At 45.3% G+C, this 25,306-nt stretch overlaps 1 protein-coding gene across 1 annotated transcript; it reads right to left on the bottom strand.

Moving 5' to 3' along the window:
- Positions 1–999: 999 nt before the first annotated feature.
- Positions 1,000–25,306, bottom strand: LOC8033980 (calpain-A). Its single transcript, XM_029977974.4, has 19 exons — positions 24,946–25,306; positions 22,974–23,153; positions 22,273–22,342; positions 15,163–15,421; positions 13,984–14,152; positions 12,377–12,442; positions 12,208–12,296; positions 12,035–12,112; positions 11,011–11,183; positions 9,276–9,439; positions 8,206–8,417; positions 7,439–7,481; positions 6,377–6,578; positions 5,704–5,762; positions 5,055–5,123; positions 4,227–4,305; positions 2,653–2,766; positions 1,729–1,787; positions 1,000–1,095 (listed from the first exon to the last, which is right to left on the bottom strand). Exons 1-19 carry the CDS (start codon positions 24,976–24,978, stop codon positions 1,069–1,071), a joined length of 2,145 nt encoding a protein of 714 aa, XP_029833834.2. The 5' UTR covers positions 24,979–25,306; the 3' UTR covers positions 1,000–1,068.

The following is a 25,306-nucleotide window of genomic DNA, read 5'->3' as shown; positions in this document are numbered from 1 at the left end:
CCCACTTGGCGTATAATATAAATTTAATCCTCGGCTCGGAAGTCATCTGAGAGCTGGTGGAAATTGTCACTGGTGTGTACATTATCTTCCCCTTGCGTGTCTGTAATAAAAATAAAAATAAAAATGGCAGCGAGTTTTAAAGTTTTATAACGCATGCCTTTGAAGGATCGATTTTCCCTCTAAATTTAGCGGGGAAAGTACATTGGGGTAGAGGTCACGTGACGACAGGTTATGACATTTAATTTCTCCGCCAAATTTAGCAGGGAAATATAACTGGTGTATAGGTCACATGACACCAATTTTGCCGCTAAATTTAGCGGGGAAACTGAACTGGTGCATAGGTCGCGTGATATCAATGTTTCCGCTAAATTTAGCGGGGAAACTGAAGTCGTGTACAGGTCACGAAACATCAATTTCGCCGCTAAATTTAGCCGGAAATGCAGGGACGGACGGACGGACAAAATTTTGGGATTGGGGGTATAGCATTAAAAAACATTTCATACTTTAATATGGAGTCTGAGGCATGATAAGGTTCTCCATGCAGCATATGTCATTTATTCGATAAATGATCAATAATAACAACTAGAGTATAGACTACAGAGACAATCCTAGGCACAACGAGACATCTAGGGGCTTAAGACCCGCAGCGCAGAGAGATGGGACAGTTTTCCCACGAGATGTGACCTTGGCGAAGTATATTCATTTGGTGCGTTCCACTTCGTATATTTGCAAAACATATCTTACCACGAATTAGATACTGCGTATAACGATCTTGTAGTTAGTGAAGCAGTTTATAGGAACATCCTTCATAATAATAAAAAAAAAAAAGGTTTTTGATCAGACATTATGATTTGATGAAAAGTTTGGCTCTAAGTGACTTTCTTGCCTGTCGCGCCTAGCTGCTACATTGTTGGTGGTCAGTCCTGCTTCCTGTGATTTAGCAAACCGCCGGCTTTCGTTGCGAGGCTTTTCACAAGAAGCTTTTTGCGTTTCCTAAACTATGTAAAGCTGGGAAATTCTTCTTTTATTTGACGTCGTCTTCGTAGGATCAAAATGCGGTTCAGAGAACTAGCAGTACATGGTGATCTTGAGCCACTGGAAATAGAGAAAACAAGCTTCAATGTCGGTGGCATGTGCACCTTGCGACGGGTTCAGTAGAACAATATCAATATTTTCAAAAATAAATTGACTTGCTCCTGTGAAAGCCAATGATTTTATTCTTGCGTATGTCCTCTTTATCTTAAACACTCCTCCTAAATGATTACATATAACAGTAATTTCTGTAGCGTAGATGACAGATTGACATTTGGAATTAACTCATTAGCCAGAAAATATTAAAAGAAGATGCGAGAATGTCAATATAGGAAAATTACACACCAATTATCGTATTTATCTAGAAAAACACAGTTCTAAAATTGTTTCAGACACTGTACGGAATCCAGCTTTCCTCAAACAAACTCTTAGACATGTACGTTTCTTCCTATTTCATAGCTTTGCTCCTTCAGGTTCTACAAACAGTTTTGAAGTATTCAACAACTGAAAGAAGATAGACTTTGACAAAACCCGGCCGTACTGCCATCAATGAGAATTCTAAGAATACAGGATATTATAAAATTCGGAAGTGACGTGGTGGTGATTAGCAGGAGACGAGTCCGAGGAAGACTAAAGTCATTTAACTGTCGTCAATCAAAGTAAAAACCTAAATGTTTACACAACACTCGTTCTTACCTCATTCCTGGTGACTGTAACGCTGTTCTCTTTGTCTGGATCCCACTGGTCGTAAATATCTACGGAAAGGAACACACGATCGAAACGAAAACAGTACGCATTCGCAGCTCTGTGGTTATCTCAGAGAAACATCGCTTCAAAATGGTGGATACTTGGGCTAGTTGGTGGTTGCTATTAGCGGCGAGATGTTTCGGTGGCGCCCTCCTATGGTTCCCCCTTGTGACGTCATTACCTTGCGAACAACAAGTTCGATGGTGTTTTTAAATAGCATGGTGGAAGCCTGAAATCATTGCGCACTCAAAGCAACACTGCCAACACCGTCGAAATTAAAGTTCTTTCATTCCTCTTATTTCCGTCGATGACGTATACCCTTTCCGACGTCATAGTCAGCTTTTGGGCCAATCGTGGAAGGCCGAACACAGCGACGCTTTCGGTCGCGCACGTCGCTAATACATAATTAAACAGCGCACAAGGAGAGGGACAGAAAAGGAAGACAGAACAGGCAAGCGCTGACTCGCAACTGACGATTTACTATGAAGAGGAGAAGGAAGAAAACTACACACATGAACATATATCGGAAAAGGAAAAAAATATCGGTCAAGGCTTCGGAGTGCCGGCACTGGACATGCCTAGGACTTTGAGAGATTGATTTTCATTTTATTTTGTTTTCCTTTTCAGCTATAATTATTTTAGGTGTAATTTTATTTAATGTATTAGCTTTTTCACATCTTTCTCTTTTCCGATATATGTTCATGTGTGTAGTTTTCTTCCTTCTCCCCTTCATAGTAAATCGTCAGTTGCGAGTCAGCGCTTGCCTGTTCTGTCTTCCTTTTCTGTCCCTCTCCTTGTGCGCTGTTTAATTATGTATAGAAACATCGCTCTTCATGCCACGACCAATGATAAGTTACAAATATTTTCACTGACCGATCATGCACTTGAGCTTCACGGCGCATCCAATGAAGTCCTGAAAGCTGATCTTCCTGTCGTGGCCATAGCGAAGCACCAGTCCCTTGAGCACGTGCTGGTTGACGCAGTAACCTGGGAACCGTTCAGTAGCCGTTGTGTTTCGAAGTAGTAGATAAATGACTTTAGTGTACCATATACATTCTTTTCCAAAACTTCAACAAGCAGCTACAAAAAAAAAAAAAAGAAAAAAAAGAAAGAAAAAAGCTGGAGAAAGTTAACAGAAGCATAGATTGCCACGAGAAGCGGCCGCCGAAATGGAAAAGGTGGAGGAGCGGCAGACAACGGATGAGAGGACAGCCACGGCGCCCCGCGGCGGCGAGACGCCGAAACACACTTCTCCCAAGCGAACAAGTGTGTTTCGGGTCCTCGCCACTGCAAAAGCTGTGCGCTGACGTCCAGGTTCTTCGAGAAATGGCTCTTCAATGCTTTGTGCTACCAGATCCTCGCGCTCCGAATCGGCGACCGGGCACTCCATGGCTCCGCCGTTGAACTGCTAGGCTTTGTGAGAAGACAAATGTTTCCCTGTGATGACGAGCCTTAAGACGCGGTCGCACCGCTTAGTCGTCTTACAAAAGAAGTCTGCAGCCATTGTGTGGAGTTCCTTGTATGACGGTCGTATTGGTCACGCATAAACTGTCTGCCGAGATGTTCGGAGCATGCACGAAGCAGCTTCGAACTTGCTCGATCTGCTGATACTTCTGTCATCGTCTCTGCAGCGAACACTGCGTCTTCTGTATGATGAGTCTGACTGCGGCTTTAAAAAAGTTATGGTTGCAGCTGAGTAAGCAATGACATTCACTTCCTCGGCTGTCCGAACGGGTAACGGTACACCATAGCTAGGTACCCAACTTCCCACGTTACCTTAACAATTGTAGCGATCTTTCAATTTTTTTTTAAGACATGGTTTGATAGGACTTATGTGTAGCAAAATGAATTTTCCGAGACATAAAGGTTTTTGTAGTGCACCATTTTCGACTTTTGAGTCTCGCGGCTCGACGCCCCGATACAGAAGCATATATGTTACAGATTCGCTCCTAATTCAAAATCTATCTCGCGACTTAAATATTGTCGTATATATATATTGTTAGGGTGATGCTGTCGGCAGCAGAAAGGACAGGACAGTACACGATGATAGAACATACAAGGGATTTACGGAGACCGAGCCGGCCCGTGGGGCCTGGCGCGAGATGGTCGTGCGCGCCACTGCCCCGTCGTCGTCTTCACCTTCCTGACAATATATATATATATATATATATATATATATATATATGTTTTTTTTTAAAAGGGGGTTGAACTATTTTTTAAAGAATTCTTGTATCATGCTCGTTCGTGTTTAATTGTTCGCATTGTAATCGTTTTATTCTTAATTATTTTTAGTAACGCGAACAGACTGAACTAAATATTTGATGCTGGGAAGTGAAAGGCCCCAATACAAAAACAAAAGAATCACTAAGAAAAAAAATCCTGACAACCTTTTTACTTTTGTGGCACGACGCCATACTTTTTTGTTTGTAAGAATGCACAATTCTCACCCGCGGACTTGAGCGCCTTGCGCAGTTCATAAATGCTCAGAAAACCGCAGGAATCTTTATCGTGGGCCTTGAACGCTTCCTGAAACAAAACATTGGACTCGCGACACTGTGCCGTCACAACACTATCACATGACATTGTGATGTCATGGCATCTGATACCATTACGTCACATGAAACCATTCCGTCGCGTGACATCCTGAATGTAAATCGCCATCACGGTGGCACGTGACGCGATGGTGTCACGCAAGTACGTGACGCCACGTAACACTATTCCATCACGTGGCACGTCGATGTGAAGCGACACTGCGACGACATCTCATACTCTGACACTAATTTATCAGCGTGGCCAGTGCGAGGGCTAACCTTAAAGTGACAACTTCGTCAAAATGCAGACACTTCAACGTGTTTATTCTGGTTGAAAGAGTAGCTTAATTCTTTAATACGTAGATTCAGAAAGTAAAGGCCACTAAAAGTCGACATATATCTGCTAAATATGGCTCGTTTTTATGCAACTTAGGGTAACAAGCTCACGTTCAAGTAAAAAGATAAAAAGGTTACGGTTGTGTCAAGAGTACTTTTTTCACTGGGAGTTACTGCTACGTCTGAGTGCTGCGAGTTTACTAGCTAGAAATCCGGGCTAAGCAACAAACACTCTAAAACACACAATGCGCAGCGTATACGATTTTCAAATATTTAATACATTTAAGTCGTGTACTTGTTAAGGGGATTTGATATTCATAATGCGATAGTTACAATGCCTATATAAAAGCTGCCATGTCAAACGAACTTCAGCCGTGAAAGAAAGGACATGAGAAATGATAGACATACCTCCCACTTCTTGATGTGCTTGTGCAGCAATGCAAACTCACTCAGATCTAGGGTCCCGGTATAGTCGTCCTTCAAAACAATATTTGTCAAGGCTTCTTCGTCACAGGATGGATTTCATTTTGAAAAGAAGCTGAAGAAGTTCTTGGAAAGCGAAAATAAACACACGAGCCAGATATTAATCGCAGCGTATTTTTCTACCGTGAATTTGAATACCCGATCGTATCGATAAACACGAGAAAAAAAAAAAAGCTTTTGGGTGTGACGTCATTCCCAGAAGTTTCAGCTGCCTTGAGCGTGAAGCTTGTGAGGGAACGCGTGCAGTGGTTTTGACTGCGCGGATATTGCTTGCGGAAAGCGCGAACATGTTGAAATCTCTGTATAATACGTCATGATTCCCTCCTCGTGCCGAACGCGACGGGAACGAAGGGCTTCAGCGCTATTTTAAGGAGCTGGTGTGGCTATAGTTGACGCATCGATCTGAAATCGAATTTTGATATTCGTAATGCCGGAGGCTCAATAAAAGGCGATTAAGGTATATATTTTTTTCAAATACAGAACTGCTTCAGTTCTCCTTTAAGTATTGCGTATCACGAGACGCGATTTAAATACAATTACAACAGATAAAGAAAATGAGTAGCAATAAGGATACATCAATGAGGGCCACCATGCTTCGGCACAAATCCAGGGAGAACTCCATGGGTTTGCCCTCTGGAAGTTCGCAGTTTTAGAGAGCGATAGTTGAATATCGTAGAAGCAATGACACTTTTTTTAGTACCTTCTGCGTTTCGAACAACAAGAGAAAATGAATATTACAAAAAAATCTATACTTTTTCACAGAACCCTTTGTTCTCCCGACGTTTTCTCACAAACATTTAACCGTAGACTTTTTTTGAAGGCTGTTTTCAAGGAGTCAGTTAAAGTGTGCTATACTACCTATGGGGAAAAATAGCGCCCGAAAACATTGTAGCTGATTTCTTTTTTGTGTCACAGCTATAGGTTCAACTTGTTGAGCCTAGTTTGTCAACATTTTGACTCTTTTTTGCAAGAGGCTGAACGGCAGAAAATAACGTTCATGGGATTCCCGCAACATTTGAACTCAGAAACATACACACATTAACAAAGAGTGGCAGAACGCAAAACAACAACGACCACAACAACAACAAGAAAAAACAACAACAATAGTAACAGCAAAAAGAAAAGCAACAAAACAACAACAGCAACAAAACAACGACAGCAAAAGAAGAAAACAACAACACGACAACATGAACACAACAGAAACAACACAACAACAATAAAACAACAACAAAAGTAAAAGCCATAACCTCTCTCGAACACCTTCTTCAGAAGATTCTGCAGCGACCAGCAGCAAACGGTCTCCTCGTCACCGGCGACTTCCGTGAACAATTTCTTGAGGGCCTCGTCGATCTCCTCCTCGTCGGGCTCTTCTCTTTCTCCATTCACTTCGTTACTTTCGTCCGGTTTCTGTGCCTCTCCGTTCTGATCTATGGGACATTGATCCAGGGTCTTCGGAGAAACGAGAAGAGTGACCAGTTAGTCAAAGCAGGTGAAGAATGTGAGTGGAAGGACCAGTCAGTATATAGACGCTTTCAGGCAGCTGTGCATGGGCGCCGCCATCACCGCCCTTTAGTTTTTGTTTACGCTTATTCCGTTCGCTTCACTTCTTCGTCGCCATGGCAGGAGATGTTATTGCCACTTTAGGTGCTACTGCGTCCTTTTCCCGAGCATAGGCCTCTGTGGAGGCTGGTAAACGCCCGCTTCAATTGCTCGGCATCACGGCAAAACAAGACAAGGTCGGCTAGAGTGGCTGAATATGGCGCGTGTTTGAAGCGTCTATGTATATACTTTGTTGCAGGTTAAGAATAGCAGAGCGTGCTTCTTCGACAAAGCCATTCACTCTTTCCACTTTAGCAGAGCGAATGCTGGAGAGGAGTCGAGTAGAGTGGAGGAAAGCACCAATCATGGCGAGCAGAGAACTATTTTGAGCCTGCAATAGACCATAGCTATTTACGGCTTCAGGGGCTTGGCGGTTCGTCAAGTGACTCCTATGGGGTTCAAATTACTCGTAAATGTTCTTTATTTTGTTTATATCATGTCATGTGTATGCTCTGCGAGCTGGCATGTAGCCAGGATTTTGGTTCGGAAAGGGGGGGGGGGGGGGGGGGGCCCGCCCATGACACAATGCTGTATGTGGGGAGGGGGGAGAGGATGTCCCAGCAAGATGAAAGATTTCGGGGGGGGGGGGGGGGGGGCCCATGAGCCTCCCCCCTGGCTGCGTGCCTGCCTGCGAGAGTGTTTTATATAGAAAAGTAACAACAGGAGGATAAAATAGGGGCGGCAAAGAAAACAAAAACGACCCTACTCACAAAAGGTGCTTTCTCCATGACAGTAGCAACTTCATCATGCTCTCTGAAATTGAAAGAAAGAAAACAATAAGCTTCATGAATTTTATCAGTGAGTTAAGAAACCGCTAGCAAAACTCAGCGACCTTTTCAAAGTATCTGTGCTTTGTCGAGGTTTTTGTCACCGAAATTTTCAATGTCGTGACGTCATAAAAACGAATTGACGCAACGTCATAAACAGCGCCAGAAGCACCACAGACTTTCTCAAAGTCCTGAGTGCGGACGTAGTGTAAAATTTTCAAAGGGTAGAATAAAGTTAGAATTGCTAGAGGAATTATGGTTAAATTTAAGAGAAAACTATCTAGTTCAAACGCACTTTCTGTCATACTGGAAACAATATTTGCCTACTTGATGCAAGCCATGGTTTAGACTAAAAGAAACAGCCGTCCTGCGTGCATCCATTCATCCTTCTTTCCGTCTATGCATCCGGTACTAGCTCTCTCTTGTGTGAGTTGAAACGTGGTACCACGAGTGCGGAAATCGGCCCCAACCACTTCCGGTTCTCAATTAGACGGCGGGTTTCGCAGTATTGGCGAAATCAAATACGCACTCTATCTTCTGTAAATCACGACCCATAGCACTGTCAGACTTAATTCACTCTTCTGGTGAAAGAATGATGACTAAAAAAATAGGAAATATATGTGAGCCGGAAGTTTGCCGGGCTACCCAACAGATGGCGCCATTTAGAGTGGTGCCAAACAAAGCGCTGTAGTCCGAGCAGTCCTGATTACTTGGCCATGCTTTTCTTCTCGGTGTAAATCCTGAGCAGGAACTCCCCGGCCTGATCGGGCTCCTGGGTGCACGGGATGACGCAGAAGGTTCCCGGCAGAAGCCGGAACCTCGCGGTCACTTCGTGGTTTTGGTCGCCGTGTTCGGCCACCTTGGTGTTGTCCTCCAGGTACTCTGGGGTTAGTGGGACCGGACACTTGCACGGGTCTTCAACCTACATTGAACGAGGTTCCCGTTAATTGACTGCTTTCGTACTTGGACGTTTTTTCTCCTTCTCTTTTGAAAGTGTACGACCCCAGGCTCTACCAGGCCTATTGGCGAGGAGATCGAACTATTGGCGATGAGATCGAACCATAGGGGGCGCTCTGATTCGTTTGTTGTCACCACACCTCGGTGTTTACCCAAAACTAGACATGTGGACATGCCCATAGGCTTTGTGGGCATGTTGACGTATCAGCGTAAAAATACTAACAATAAACGAAGTGGAGTTTATTGTTAATGCCGGATGTCTTCCGAAAGTTATCGTCAAAGAATGCTAGCTTTTGGGCTGAGTTGGGCATAGGCACCGTGCTTGATGCATTGTTTATGCCCAAGCATCCATTTTAACATGATGCATTGTTTATCTCTAGCGTTTCATATGCTCCCTCCTCCCCGGCCTTCCTTTCACTCGTCCTACCTTCTGGCGTTCAGCACGCTATAGCATGTGTAACAGCGGCTTAGGAAGCTCAGGGCGAGACTTATCACACTTCTTGCTTTGTAACTGATTTTTCCGAATTCTTATCGGCTACTGACTATTGAGCGGTAATAAGATGCTCGAGACTCGCCTCGCCCTGCGTTTCTTAAGTTGTCGGTGACCATAGACGTTTCTTTGCAAGTACGGCCTCTGGGCGCTGCCGTCTCGCTGCTGGTGTGGGTAGATCGTCTGATAGTCAAGCACTGCCGAGGCGTACCCACGGCATCTGCAACGCTCACTAGCAGAAAGATTGCGGCTTCCGGAGGCCGTTCTTGCAAACGGCTGTAGAGCAATAGTTGGTGAGCATAGCTAGATCGTATGCCCTCCAGAAACGTATACCTCATAGAGAATGAAGCCGACGGTGCGCCACCTGTCCTCTTTGATCCCAGCTACCCTGCGGTTCTTCTGCAGGAGAGCCACGATGACTGTGCACTCTCCATCCTCGTTGTCATCGTCGGGTTCGTCCAGTGTAAACAAGTACTGCGGGTTGGTCGCAAACTTTTCTGCGAGCGTCGAGACATGAACAGGCTCAAGAATGCGAACGACATCTTCAACGAACAAAAAAAAAATCGTAGATAAAAGAAAAATAACCTCGTACAGGTTTATTCTTTTCATCGTCCCGTCAATAGACCTACTGCTAAATTCCTTAAGCATCAACGAGAATGCAGGGATTGGTGTTCCACGCGCCACATGTGCACGCCTTCCCCGTATAAAATATTCAAAGTAAAAACCCAAATAAAGCGTTGATGAACGCACGTGAAAGACGCAATACGTTTTAGGCATTTGCTTTATACTTCGTCTCATCCTACGATGGACTAAAGGCCAAAGCCACGGGCCGCCAGGTCCAATCACGTTCTACGCTTAACTATGACACGCTTAGCGTTGCTTGGGTTTGAACGAATAATGCTCCGAATCTAAAAACGCTGCGTTATTTTTATGGCTTCGACACTCCAAAGAGCCAGTAAGCCGTGGCGTTCTTTGCAATGTAAAAATCGATGAGTCACTCATTGCTCGATCTGAACCACTGTCGGCCCATTCCCATCGGTGATCCGAGGCGCGGGCACCGATACGTGCTTTGAACGAAATACCACACTATGTCTAAGTGGCTCGTGATTGGATCTGGCGGTTCGTAGCTTCTGCCTTTAGTTCATCGTGGGGTGAGACAAAGTATAGAAATGTTACTACTGCTGAGGCCAGCACGTGCGGCGCGTGGAACACCAGCCCCTGCATTCTCTTTGACGCTCGGGTGATAGACCGATCTCACCAGCCAGTTTGACTACGCCACCGCTGCCGCAATGCATCGAGGGAACTTTAGTCTTTCTGCGCGTGCGACAACCGCGCTGGAGCTCTGCGCGTGCAGGCCACGAACAGTCTCGTGCACTGCCGATTGTCTCCTGTGAACTAAAGTTATGGCTGCCTCGCGCATGCGTCGAACGCTTGGTGAGATCGGTCTATTTAGCAACAGGTCTATTGAGTGAGTCGGCCGGATTGACGCCTAGAGTTGTAACTGCCCAAGAAAGTTGCAATTAGTCTAAGGTCGTAGACGTCCTCTTTTAAACCGTCTTGGGGCCGGTATTTCTTTTATAGGAGGTTAATCTGCTAAGCTGCGTCTTCACGGAACTGGAAAAAAACAATTATATCTTTGATACCGTTTTTCCACAAAACGGGTTGGGACACCAATTACTATAGCTTTGTTCAACATAAATTATTGCATCAAAATAAATGCGGTGACAACTGCAAATGCTGTTTCTTTCTTTTCAGCCCTCATCCCCCATAAAAACAAAACACTGGCCATAGGAACAACATTACATTTGTAACTATCAATTAGTATTTTTTATAACTTATGTGTCGTGACGTGCGCCCGCTATGGGTTTATGGGCTCAATTCGCGGTTAGCATCATCTTTGCATTTGTTTGTATTTTTTTACCCCCCTTATGCAATACGTTCGAACGAACGTCTTTGAGGCGCATAAAACTTAAACTTGAACTCGAGGCTAAATGTGTGGTATATTGTGCGACTATTTTTTTTTTATAGAAGCGATCGGTGCGAGGAAAGACCTGGCGATGTCGGTTACCCATGTCGTCGTCGGAGCCTCCAGCACTGGAGCCCGCAATCCAGGCTCCTTCGAAAGTGGACACCTCCCATCTCTTAGGATTTCCTCCGATCATCTCGTCCGTCAACGAAGCTGGGCCCAGATGACAGAAATCGAGCATTTGGAAGATCTTGAGAAAATCCCTGAGGAGTATCCTGTGGAAGAATATGGTTATGGCGTATACAACGCTCAGCACCTCTTAAAAAAATATAACAATTGTGTATTAAAAACGAACAAAACAAGAAGTACACTGCAGGCAACCTGACGGAATCTCAAGTACCTTTTAGCCCAAGTCACACTGCTCGTACCCCATTCTGTTACACATACAGACATGATGACAGAATTATCTGCACACACGCCTAAAGCATGTTCGATGCACGTTTGTTTCGCCCATGCTCCGAGCATGTCCAAAGACAGTTTTTGTACGGCCAATGTGACCGTCCATACAATGAATAAACCCTCCTCAGACAGTAGAGTTTTAGAGAACCGTGTTGACGGTACGGTGGGCCCTCCGGTACAAACTGCGCATGTGCGAGTCTTCTGCGGTAGCGCATGCGCAGTGCGTACCGTATGGCATCTGGAAAAACGGTTCCCTAAAACTCTATTTTGTCTGCAGACCGTCAGCAGACACGGCTCAGAGAGCAGTGCGACTCCGCTTTTAGAGATTTTGAACGGGAAGGGAAGTAGCAGATCAATTTAGTCAGCCACGCAGTTGCACCACAAAGCTATATATAGGCTCGAAATCAATTTCACAAACTGGTTAAATGAAAATTGAAATTTCTAATTAAGTTGGACCAGACATGGTAATACATTTTTTTTAAATTCTTGATCAATTTCTGCATTTTAAACATTTAAACATTGTCCCATCTCACGCGGTCTACATCTGCATCGTCTATGTGCCGTCATTCCACACTGACTTCCGCATCGTGCGACATTTGAAACACTCCAACTACCCCTTACTTTTTTAGTTTTACTTTGTAACAGGGGGATACACTCGAACACATACCAGAACTCTCCATCATTTTCCACCGCCAGGCCCATTTCTCGTCGTTGCTCTTCAGTGATCAGTTCCCACTTGCTGGACCTAAATTCGGAAGGACATTCAGCAATGTACAAGGGTCTAGTACGAATATGTGCTAAATATTCGAGCCTCACTGTTGGAATGGCTGGTTTTCTTACCCGTCGCTCCAGGCTCCCTTCCACTCCTCGCTGCCCCACGGGTTCCTCAACCGAATAAGTTGCCTTTCTTGGCCGTCGGTCGCCATAACCTGCAATGTAGCACGAACGGTTTGGGAATTGTATTATTTTAATAAAATAAGGTACAAAGTACTGGACAAAAAGCGCTTGCCCTTTTCACGCCGGTAACGCTGTACTCGTGGAGCGGAACGATGCCTTCAGGGCAGTTGTCTTCATCCTGTTGTGTGAAACACCGAGCGTGTGCTTGCCATCCTGGAAACTTTATTTCGGAACTTCTAAAGGTTCTAAAACAAAACTATACTTCGTTCACCCCTTAGCTGAGACTACAAGCTTCGCGCGCCTTCAGCGCGAGTTTTCTCCCCTTCCTAACACAACTATGAACGTGCAGGCCACGCGCAAATAAAGCACTGCGGAAGCCAGCGAGCTCGCGCTGAAGACGGAGCTTCTGGTCTCAACTTCAGGGTGAAGGGAGTGTACTAGCGACGCTTAGAAGCTTGGCGTTCCTACTGCCAGCCCTTGCTTTCACGCACGCACAAAATTCGCATAAAGGCTGCTTTGGCAGGCTTGCAAATACACTCGCGCGCTCACAAAAGCCAGCGCGTGCTACATTGTCTGCAACAATTCGGCGCCTAGAACAAAGGATTATGAGGCAAGGACACCACAAAGCGTCGTCCTGTATTCTGTTCCCTGCAATCTGCTGCGAACATCGCGCTGACTATATTGCCACGCGCATCGCCGAGCGAGCGCGTGGTTGACGTGCTTAGCTTTCGCGCGGTGACGCCAGGTTCGATTCCTGAGAGTGGACGCTTTATTTATTTCTTCGTTCAATTTAGCGTTCTCGTTAGTTCGAGAACCTTGTCATTTGATCGAGGTACGATTGTCCTATGCGCCGAGCGTTCTACGCCAAATGTTCCGGAAACTGTATTAAAACTGCGAGCTGGGCTAGTTGGTAGTTGTGCATGGTGGAAAATACGCCTAAAATCCTGTGTGCTTCTTTCTTTGTCCGTGTTTTTTAGGCGTGTTTTCCACCATGTTCCAGAAACCCACGTGGGTACAAAAGGTGCTCCGCGTGGCGTGGTGGTCCGGGATCGCTCTTGCACTCGATCGTGCTGCTCCGCCGAAATTCGACGCCTGCCTCTATTTTGTTTTGTTTTGGGCACAAGTTAGCCTCATTAAACGTTTAGTTTCTCCAGTTATTCGCCACCTCACAATTTGTCATTCGCGGCAATATTCAATGAGCCAAGGTATGCACAGTGTCATATCATAGTCTAGGTGGCTGAGCTTAGTTCCAGCAGAAGAAATTGTCTGCAGGAGCATAGCATGACAGAGAAGCACAACCGAAAGCGACGCGCTCGCGCTTGTACAAATTATTCAGATTGAAAACGCCCCAAGTTTTATGCACTCACTTAGCCAGCATTTCGGTACTCTGGAAGAGCAAATTGCTCAAGTGCTAAGCTCGTGAATAAGAAGCTCTTCACTTTTTATTCATTTTTCTTCTACTTTGAAACTTTCCTCTTTTCCTGCCTCAGTCTCGGGCTAAGAACAAAATGGTTAATACCCACCAGCTCGCCTGCGCACTCACTACTTTATCATTGAAAAAAAGTGTTAGTTTGTTCATTAGTACTCGTAAATCTGGTTTCAAAGAGACGCGCACCAAGAAGCATCAAAAACTTGGTACGACGTAGCACGTATCAGTTTGTCTCGTTCAATCCCACCTAGTGCATACTGAAATGATACGATCGCGAGTTGAGTTCTCACAATGTTCGAGCAGGTAAGAAGTGAAGATCTTTCGAACGCCTTCTCCATGAGCTTGAAGAGGTTCTTGGGCGGTTTATTCAACATGATTTGTTCCGTGAGTCCTCCTGTGTAGACGGCCATGGACTCGATGCCGCTACCGCCTTCCAGCGCGGTGTAACTTCCGTGAAGTCTGGGGAAATTAAACAGTGGAAAAAGTGGTCTGAAATTTGAACAGATGATAGAGCTGGAATTGTTTACTCCGTTATGCCGTCTCGACAGTACAGAAAAATGCTGTTGCTTGCGTGCATACCATTTTGAAGTAAAAGGCCCTATTATTTTTTTTTAAATGTCCTTTAGCAGAACCTGTATTAAGAAGTTTGGTAGCTGTATTTAGATTTCTTGATCTCACGTCAATTCAGAATTGCGAAATTTGAGAAACGTTAGGTTTTCATGACATCCATTTTTTGGCACGTCCTAAATATTTATATCACGCGACGTTGTTAGGTTACGTCAAGGTGTCAAGTCGCGTCACGTTATGTGACTTGACGTCACTTAAATCGGTCACGCAGCGTAGCGTAACGACGCACCACGATTTGACACGTTAGTAGAGTTATTAATGTTGTTAACTGACACCGTGTGACACCACGGCGTCGTCGCGTCGTGAGTCACGTGGCACCGTGACGTCAGGTCACGTGACGTGCCACACACGCCAGAGACGAATACGAAATCTGGGTTAGCTTCTATTAGAACGCCATTTTGCATTAGTACTGAAATGTTTGCAACAAGTAGGTTACGTCTTTCTTGCTTCCTAGTCAAAGAGGGACTAGCGTTCTAATTAGCCCCGTGCGCGACCGAAAGCATGGCCTTCCACGATTGGCCGAACGCTGACTATGGCGTCAGAAAAGGATTTATCATTAACGAAAATAAGAGGAATGAAAGAACTTTAATTTTGACGGTGTTGGCAGTGTTTCTTTGAGAGCGCAATGATTTCAAGCTTCCACCATGCTATTTACAAACACCATCGAACTTGTTGTTCGCAAGGTAATGACGTCACAAAGGGGAACCATAGGAGGGCGCCACCAAAACATCTCGCCGCTAATATTCAACATAACTGGAAAAGAATAGAAGGTCCAGGAAGTTATGCGCCATGAGCCTATTGCGATTACGGCAGCATCAAAAGTAATCGGCGATTGAGCTCACTTGGCGTATGCTTTCTCCAATAGTGAGCTCCAGAACTCTTCCTTCGTGTTTGACGTCATGAAGACCAAGTCGCCGTCCTCGTCGACGGGCAGCCTGTCGTCGACGACCACGTCCACCCAGCGGTTGTCTTTCCACATCACGAAGTGGAAGATGCCCGCGTACTTGCCGTCCTCGAAACTCTGACCGGACGGCACCACCCGGTTGAGGAGATCCTTGTGGATGGTCAAAATGGCCGTCGAGGCCACCACCCAACAGTTGCCTGCACGCAGAAAATAAAACAAACATATGGCGGCCGCCTTCGCGATCACACTAAGGTCATGCCTTGAGCGTTTTGTTTAGAAACAGAATATTTTCTACTCAGCTGTGTACCCTATTAAGAGCAGCTGAACTGGCAGAAAAGACCGGTATCAACCCGTAATCAAGAAAGTGGAATCGGGCAATAATTGTTTCGCAGTAGCTTGGCTATTGGAACAGTAAAGAACACCAAACGTAACTTTGGTTTCAGTTCCTTATATCCGCTGCACTTATGGAGAACTTTACCCGCGATAAAGCAGCGGACAGTAAGGAGGCTCGTGATCAGGAAAAAGGTGGCGGTCTAGCGTTTGAACGTTGAGGTTATGTAACTTAGCTTATCACATGTCAAAGCCCGAATCGAAGACCTTATGTTGTTCTGTTGTCCTTCGTTTTTCCCCAGTCTCGGAGGTTTTGCCTTAACATATGTTGAGCCATCACCAGCCTGTTTGCGCTCTAACATTTTCTTAATCTTATTGGTGATGACTGCTGAAGATGACTTGTGACTCGACCGAATTCGTTGTTAAGGTTAGTTAATGTTTTCGAATAAAAAATGAAAGCCGTTTACAAATCCCTGTAACGCCGAATTGAAGCGCAGCTCTTGAGGAGGAGTAGGGAAGGGTACTGAGGGGGGTCACGTCACCTGCGGGTAGTCACGTGACCTCGGGGGGGGGTCACGTAACCTCGGGGGGGGGGGGTCACGTGATCTCGGGGGGGGGGGGGGGTCACGTGACCTCGGGGGGGGGGGGGGTGTCACCTGATCTGGGGGGGGGGGGTCACGTGACCTCGGGGGGGGGGCAGTGTCACGTGATCTCGGGGGGGGGGGGAGGGTCACGTGACCCCCCCGGTTACGCCGACGCCGCTCAGGCTGGAAACGGGCCCCTAAGAGCTGCGCTCTAAAACTGATCGGCAAACGTAACTGCGCAGTTTTCGTACTAAGCGTTCAATACAGTACGATCATTGTTTACAGTATGCTGAATAACTCCTATTGCATGATAAAAGGAAATGAGAAGAGCAAGCATTTGGCAAATTTTACTGAGTGCGGAAGCTCCAATGATTAACATAAAATACATTCTTGAGATTTCCTCACGCCACGGTGTTTGCTCAAGTAATAATTTTGTTAAGTTTCAGCCAACACGAAATGTACTGGAGCCAAACCCTTACAAAACAAAATGAAAGCCGTTTACAACTCCCTGTAACGCCGCATTAGAGCGCAGCTTTTGAGGAGGAAAAGGAGGGAAGGGCACTGGGGTGTTGGGTCAAGTGACCTCGGGTGGCGGCGGGGGGGCTCACGTGACCTTGGGGGGGGGGGAGATCACGTGACCTTGTGGGAGTCACTTGACCTTGGGGTGTCACGTGACGTTGGGGGGCCACGTGACGATGCCGATGACGATGCGGATGCCGGTGACGTCATCAGTGACGTCGCTGATGACGTCATCAGTGGCGATGACGTCAACGGGGTGTCACGTGACCTCGGGGGGTATCCCCAGGCCACGTGACCCCGGGGGGGTCACGTGACCTGGGTAACCATCGTGACTTTCGTGAGGGTAACCCTAGTAACCCTTGTGAGGGCAACTCTCGTGAACCTCGTGAGGCTAACTCTCGTGACCCTCGTGAGGGTAACTCTCATAACCCTCGTGACCCTCGTGAGGGTAACCCTTTTGAGGGTAACTAACCCTCGTAGCCCTCGTGATCCTCGTGAGGGTAACCCTCGTGAGGGTAACCCTCGTGAGGGTAACCCTCGTAACCCTTGTAACCCTCACGAGGGTTACGAGGGTTACTCGCGGCTACGCCGACGCCGACGGCGACGGCGACGCCGCTCAAGCCGGGAACGGGCGCCTAAGAGCTGCGCTCTAAAGTTATATCTGGCCAAAATCGGGAGATTTCAGATATGGCACATATAAAAAATTGGTCACATATAAACTGAGATGGTATATCTGCCAGATATAGGCTGACATCCCTGGAGAGGTATGGAAATCTCAGATCTGCCTAAATATGGAAATTCCAGATCTGGCCAGGCATATCAAAAGGAGCACACAAGCCTGAAATCAGCACTTTATATCTTATTATTGTCTACAATAGACCATTTGCTAAATCCCCCAAGTGGCCCGTCCCGCACTCGAGGAATCATGTAACGGTGTTCCTTCAGCTCCCTATAGTGATCGGCAATTTCGACCAATTCCATGGTTGCACATTTCCTCACGCCGCGGTGTTTGCTCAAGTAATAATTTTGTTAAGTTTCAGCCAACACCAACTGTACTGGAGCCAAAGTAACGTCCGTGCCATAACCCTGTTATAAAAAACAACATTGACAACAAACAAACACCAGTGAGGTCGCTGAGTGGGGCATCAACGAGTTAACCTAAAATTAGCTCATCAGAAACAAGACAATTTTATGTTAACTGGTTTCCCTTATAAAAAGCAATGGTGTTATACTATGCATGCTTCGTGTCACGCAACAGCTTGATAATTACATGAAGGCACAAAAAGGAGGGGGGGGGGGAATAATGCCTAGGGAAGCCATGTGACTGAAGTCAGAATTATGATATACATATTTCGCAGTTGCTCGGAATATTTATTGCGACCGATGAGCCGATATTCTTGTAGCCTTCAACTTTGTTTGACAGTGTCTGTACGCAACTTAGATGTAGTACCATTTTAACGAAGTGCCGCACTTAAATGGGGGCAAGACAGTTTTTTATTACTTTAATTTCAGTTAGCCACACCGAATTCCACTCCTATTGAAGACCTTACAATTACCGACAGCCGAGACTTGTGAGCTGTTTTGTACTTTCTTCAGTGAAGTGTTCACTGATGAATTACTTCCATTACCATTTCACTGCCCACAATATCTTATAACCACCCAAATGGATCAGATCATTATAACAAATGACGGAATCTCAAACTTAATATCAAATTTACCATCTAACTTGTCTCCCGGTCTTGACCTCATATCTACAAAGTTGCTGAAGATTACAAGGGACATATCTAGTGTGCTCTTATCCCGCATATTTAAACAATTCCTTGACTCTGGTGTTGTTTCGGCTGACTGAAAATCTGCAATGGTTGCCCCGATTTTTAAAGATGGTGCAAAGACGCCCATACAAATTCTAGACCAAAATTTTTAACTTCTGTTGTAAGTAAATTGATAGAACATGTCGTTTATTCTAATGTAATAAATTATTTATTTGTAAACAATATACTCTTTACAAACCAGCCCCACATTGCCGTCTTATCTAAAAATTAAAAGCACCTAAAATAGAAACGTCCGTTATAAACTGGATTGAAAACTGACTTTCAAACAGAACCCATAACGTTGTTATAGACAATAATTGTTCGTCACAAACGCTTGTTAAATCGGGAGTACCGCAGAGACCCGTGCTGGGTCCATTATAGAAAAAAATGAGTGCAACCGACTGTACCCTTTTGCAAAATGACTTGTCCCAAATTCAAGCATGGTGTCGAGAGTGGGAAATGGAGATCAATGTTGACAAAACGAAATTCATTAACTTCACTACAAAAAGAAATTACCCAAACTGACTATTCACTTTCTACCATACCCAATTGAAGCCGTAACATCCTACAAGTATCTTGGCATCAACTTTAACCTTAACTTGTCATGGGAGCCTCATATAAACTACATATCTGCGAATGCAAACAGAAGTTTAAGATTTTTAAACCGCTATTTTTTAAGGCCACGCAAGAAACAAAACTTATCGCATATAATTTTCTTATCCGTCCTCAACTCGAGTATGTATACATTGTCTGGAACCCCCATCAGTTGTATCTAGAAGAAAAATTGGAAGCTGTACAGAACAGGGCTACACGTTTCATTTTCCGCAATTATCAGCCTGCAAGTGTTGCCGTAATGAAAGGTAAATGAATCCTCTCTATTTTAAAGCACAGGAGAAAAGTATCACGTCTTACCCACCAGCACAAAATGTGTTATAATTTTCCTTTAAAAAAAGATGAACACTGCCCACTGGCCTCCCAGATCTCCCCCCCCCCCCCCCCCCCCCCCCGAAACGATCATCTACTCAAAATTCAACTGACTACACCTAAAACTAACCTATTAAAATTTTTGCCCTTACAATTGGATATCACTGAATATTACTATGAGCTTATTTTTTTTTGCCCGTCATTCCCAATATGTCAACATTGTAATAATCTAAAGTCTTGTGCTTATAATGTTGTGATAGCGATCATTTTCTGTACATTTGTGTTTCTCTTTTGATTGGTGCATTATTTCCTCACTCTGTTGCTGCTGCTCTTGGCGGTCAGGAACCCGTCAAGCTGTACAAAGCGCGACACTGTTAGCGCGAACAAGCGATCGCCGATTTTTTCAGTTTTTCTCTTTGAAACCAAGGGATGTCATCCAAGTTATTATTTCTACGGAAAGAGCTCTCTTAGTTTTATATTGTAGGCGATAAAATTTCGTGCTCGCTAATACTATTTAGAAGTAAAATGCGAAAATGCGCCGATGTCGTGTTCGCGCTAACAGTGTCGCGATGTGTACCTCACAGCTTTTTTTCCTGATCGCCACCATCATCTTATGTTGGAAATGAACACTATTATTATTGTATTATTATGAAGCAACCTTCCGGAACCTATTGTGAGCATCCCAGAATCCAATAACTTCAGATCCGCAGTTTCCCCTCTCGTCACCACCTAGCGTCCTGTTTGCACGTGTTCACAAACATCCTTTTTTTGTTTGTCGTGTTACTTTGATTGTCTAAGTTTGCCCCCCTCGCCTTATGTAAAGTCCCTGTGGGTATTTAAGAGTGAAATAAATGAAATGAGAATAAAGCAATCGTCTATGATGTTTTTTCTATCCCATGTGTGAAACCAGGCACGTAGCCAGGAATTTGGTTTGGGGGAGGGGGGGGGCTGCTTATGACGAAATGCTGTATGAAAGGGAGGGGGGAGAGGAGGTCTCAGTGAAATTGAAGATTTCGGGGGGGGGGGGGGGAGCTCTGGCCCCATAACCCCCCCCCCCCTCCCCCCTCCCCCTGGCTACGTGCCAGTGTGAAACAAGCACATCAAAATTCGACTCGAATTCCGTCATTGCAGTTCCGAGCAGCAGCGCAGCTAGGTTCTTGAAAGTCGCACGCTTTTTCGATATTACCGCCTTCATTGTTGAGAAGAGTGCGGCCTACAGCAGTACGTGTATAGTGGGGGCACAGTGTTGGTAAAATGCAAGGTGTCTTATTTTATAACTCTTTCCTTCTGATCTGGCGGGTTAGGTGTTTGGGGAGGGGAGGGGTGTGTGCTTCGAGCCACACTTGGACTCGCGAGCCGCTGTTTGGGCATCCGTAGTATAAATCATCCACACGCACAAGACGAACAATACCAGTGTGAGACCACCTGCGAACTAAAGGCATGACAAATCATCATACGTTCCAGGTGTCAGTGAAAACACCTACCTATAAGGCGTATTCGCTGTACGCCACTTTTGAGGGCGGTGTTTACAGCGCGTGCTCAGAACGAGCTCACATAAATAGGCTGCTAAGACCGGCAATCTTGATGGTGCGGAACGCACGTTGCAAAAGAACTGGAAGCTCGTCGTCAGCACGCGCTCATGACCGCGCACAAAGCTAGGGCCGCCAGACCGATCTCACAACTAGTATCATGACGCCACTGCTACCACGATGCGTCGTGGGAACTGTAGTCTTTCTGCACGAGGAATAACTTCGCTGAGGGTGCCGCTACAGTGTTGTGCCGCCTGCCTCCTATTGACAGTTATGGAGGCACCACGCATGCGTGGAACGCTTAGTTAAATTGGCCTATTGGGCAGGAGATCGAACAGTCACGCCTCTAGCGGTACGCTTCAGCTGTGTGGACAACAACAAAGCGCATTTTCTTGTTTCTTTTTGATCAGAGAAATCCAAGATGACAATTTGAAGGCCGCTCGTCGTGCAAACAAAGAACTGGTCATAGCGAAGCGCGCGTGCCCAGACCGTGCTAGGCGAGGCTAATTTTTTTTTTTTTTTTTGTGATTCTGTATTGGTAAATACCGGGCTGTGGGGAAAACAAGCTCTATAAAGGGGCCCCCCATAGTTCGATCTCCTGCCGGAATTTCAAGCATGGCGCCTCGACTGGTGCCCCATGCGTGCAAGCACGTACAGCGTGTGCGTGAACGTTGTTTTGACAAGCTTGCAATTGCACGGGCGTGCACCCCCAAATCAGAAGCATGGCGGCGGCCTGTCGCCCTGCTTGCAATCGTCTATGTGCTTCCTACAAGATTGGAATAAAGCGCGTTTTGCACGCAATATTTGTTACAAATATACAGCGGTAACCTTACGAGGTGTGCTACTCTTGATACTAAATAAAAGTAATCGTGTTGTGTGTAAGTTTATACAGCCGGAAGTCAGCCACAATGGGCATCTGCTGTCTCGGCTGTAGATGAGAAATTTAGCCAGGTCAGTGCAACCGCTAGCCTGGGGTCTTTAACGTGCACCACGCGGTAGTGATACACGACTGCACGCCGGTACGATCCTCATCCAGATCGAAACGGGCAGGGATGGGGATTGAACCCAGGATCCCTTTGTTCTGCGGCGCGAGCTTTGGCTTCGCGTGCTTCGAGCTGGTACAAGCTAGTCCACTCGGCTACCCGACCCACTCCGAGACCGCTCAATATGCACCGTTTTACAATGAATGAGCAAAGCAAGAACGTTGGCTGATGTGATCGTAATTGGTCTAGAATTTCCAATGTGATTTCTCGTTCTACGTCTTTTAAAGTTTGGCTCTCCGTTCTTTGCGTCTTCTTTATTTCCTTTATTCCCAAGGACGCTCGTATACAACAGTGAAACATATTCTTACCGAGACTGCCTTGCTTGACATCGAAGCGACTGAAGCCATCTTTGCTGAACACAGGATTCTCATGGATTTCCTGCATGAGTACACAGCAGCACCTTAAATCTTTAAACTTATATGGAGCGACACCCTTAAACAATTTTTTTTTTTTGGTTACAAACGAATAAGGAAGGAAAATAAGTTATACAGTAGGGAAAAATTAAACGTGCATTAGTTTTTCTAAGGGAAACTAATTTAGTTTCCTTCCCATCTCTAAATTGAAGATAAATAAAACAAGATATTTGTAAGTTGAATAAATATTGACCACCTCCGCTCCCGCTTGTCGCCTCGTCCATTTTTATTATTAAGTGTTAGCATTGAGGGCAGGCATACAAATCAAGATGATTCAAATCGTGATTTAAATAATAACTGTTTTACTATGGTGATTTAAGTGAAACTTTTGCCGCAAAAATATTAAAAAAAAAGTTTTTCTTGACCTTATGTTTGTAATTTCACGCTTTTCGTGGGCATTTATTTTGTACATAAATAAAGACCAATGAAGCAAGAAATATTTATATATGATGAACACGAGCAAAAGGCGGTGCTTTTCTTATCGCCTGAGTCTGGCTTTAAGCTGCAGCGAAAAAGGGCATAAATGCGCTCTTTACCCTACCGTGTGTGAAATATCGAATCTGGGGCCCATAGGCCAATCATTCGTTCATGCTCACCTTCGGTCTTTTCCAGGAAATGTTCATGTTAGGTTCCTTGCTACCGAAGACGGAATAGTCCTTGCACTGGAACTCAGGATCTTCGAACAGTTCCTTCTTCTGGAGGCACTCATTGAGTAGGACCTCGTAGTCTTGCGCATGTCCGCTCAGGGTCTTGGTGCCAGAGAAGCGTTCCCCGAACTGCACGCCCAAATGCAAATTTGCAGCAAGGCGGCGTATATCACCGAACAGTCCTCAACAAAACTAATATGTTCTGTGCTTCCAGTTCTGATTCTTCTCTTGCGCTCTGATATAAACACCTTCGCATTTTTTTTTATCTGCGGGCTTTGTGCATCGGTATATGGCGGCAAATTTTGAAATAGTTCATTATCACATTCGGGCACTCGACGGCAGGCAAGATTTTAGGCCAGCGCTGATTGTTTCTGGGATGGTCTGGTCGCCAATAGGTAGTGATAGCTGACACAGAAAATTTTCACACACAAGCGAAACGTAATCCAGGAGACTGGACCCAGTTAAGTTTTCCATTTGAAGCTTTTATTCCCGGTGTCCTCGTATACCAATTCGTTGTAATGACATTCAAGTCAAGATGTAAAATAGGACCTGAACTGCAGTCTTACAATGATAACGCTATTGAGCTTTAATGTTTTCCTGTGTTGATTGGCATTTTCAGTCAATAGTTTTCTAAGGGTGTACCTTGTTGTCATCTATGATGTCTTATATGTAAGTTACTAACTCAGAAGTGACAGATTGTTAAGGCCATAAAAAGGCGAACTCATATTCCATAGCAGAAGCGAAAGGCACCACACGTGAACTAAAAGTGAGTCAAAATTACGACTAAAAAGAACCATATCACATGGTTATGAATTCTTAACATCGTTGACCAATTCAAGCTTTCTGTGGTCAACGGGTCGGAAATGCGTTTGCTCGGGGCTCTACAACCAGAGATTCAGGAAGGTGTGGTTAGCAACGTTTGACGAAACTCACAATCTCAAGAGACGCCTGCTTCGTTTCTGTTACTAGCATCGGGCAAAAATGCTACAAAAGCTTGTACTCATCAATATTAAAAAAAGAAAAAAAAGAACGCCGACTTGCCTTAACAAGAGTAACAATATTCTTCTTAGCGCTGGCCTTCATTGCTAAAATTTGACGGCAAGTTTCATGAGTGCTCGGTGTAACACTCGGACAACCGAATTGCTCGTTTGTTGTGGCAAGTGAGGCATATGTGCTTTTAGGTGAAGTAACGTGTTCTTTCCATGTTTTATGAACAGTTATTGACAAAAAAAGGAGTAATCTCCAGCTGTCATAATGTAACGCAGCAGTCTCACTGGCCGTGGTGTGGGAATGGGAAGCGTCCGACTTACGTGCGACAAGACAGTGGCGCCGCGGTGCGGCTCCCAACGGAGTCATTTGGCGTGCACATCAGTAGGACTGGCGTACCCCCTTTAGGTGCCGCACCCCTCCCAATACTTCCATTACGCAGTAGGACATTGTTTTTGAACACCTCTCTTCATTTGCTACTTCGAACCCGATGCACGTCATTGTACACACGTTGAGAGTTCTTGGGAAAAAACAGCAGTCTCCCGCACGCTTGCTGTGCTGAGAGACATCAGTATCAAGGTATCTTTTCGTTATATAAAAATGCAAAAAAAAAACCAACTAAGTAATAAAAAATAGTATTCAATAAAATTTTTTTTTTGAAGCGTCACGATTTTTTTTTATATAAAAGATGGTAGGAGGCAGTGATTCAAAGATAGTATATCCGAAAGGAACGCACTGCTTATCCGTACAACCTAATGACTTTCAGAATATATCGCATGCAGGTCTTTATGAACTCCAAGAATATGTATAACTCGTTTCATCCTCCGAAAAAACAAACAAAAATGCCATGGTCACCGAAAAATGCTAGTAGTATTCAGATTCTCTCCCACGACGTAAATAGTTTTGCATCATTGAGGGTTGTGGTGAGACCTACCTTGTACACCTTGTTCCTATCGCCTACGGTCATGATGGTCGCTTGTCGAGAATAGTTGTGGACACTCAAGGAGACTATGCGGGCTTCCGACCGTCTTCGCGTGTCTCTACCGACACAAGAACACTTCGGGAAGCCTTCACTGTTGACGGCGGAGTGAGCGATCAAAATAAACCTCTCCGTCGGAACGCCACCGCCCCTTGTCCCTTTTGTAGTCCCCCGGAACGGGTGCAAGGAGGGGGGTGGGGTTAACTTTCTTTTTTAGCTAATTATGCCGCAGCCCATGGCGCGTGTGAGACGAGACATGTCTCCTTGAAGGAAACAAGACGGTGACTTCAACGAGGCGTGCAGTGCGGTCTCCTCG

The sequence above is a fragment of the Ixodes scapularis genome, unplaced genomic scaffold (assembly GCF_016920785.2).
Source record: "Ixodes scapularis isolate PalLabHiFi unplaced genomic scaffold, ASM1692078v2 PGA_scaffold1__304_contigs__length_218370807, whole genome shotgun sequence".
Lineage (NCBI taxonomy): Eukaryota > Metazoa > Arthropoda > Arachnida > Ixodida > Ixodidae > Ixodes > Ixodes scapularis.
The sequence above is the reverse complement of the archived record's forward strand: the minus strand, read 5'-3'. Positions and strand labels throughout refer to the sequence as shown.

What these genes read in the sequence shown, in the direction of transcription:
- LOC8033980 (XM_029977974.4), bottom strand. Translation starts at nt 24,978, where the DNA reads ATGACCGTAGGCGATAGGAACAAGGTGTACAAG. An exon ending in TCATGGAGAAAGCACCTTTT is followed by an intron (nt 6,579 to 7,438) that starts GTGAGTAGGGTC and finishes GTTTCTCCGAAG; the next exon opens with ACCCTGGATCAATGTCCCAT. An exon ending in AGCACATCAAGAAGTGGGAG is followed by an intron (nt 4,306 to 5,054) that starts GTATGTCTATCA and finishes GTTTTGTTTCAG; the next exon opens with GAAGCGTTCAAGGCCCACGA.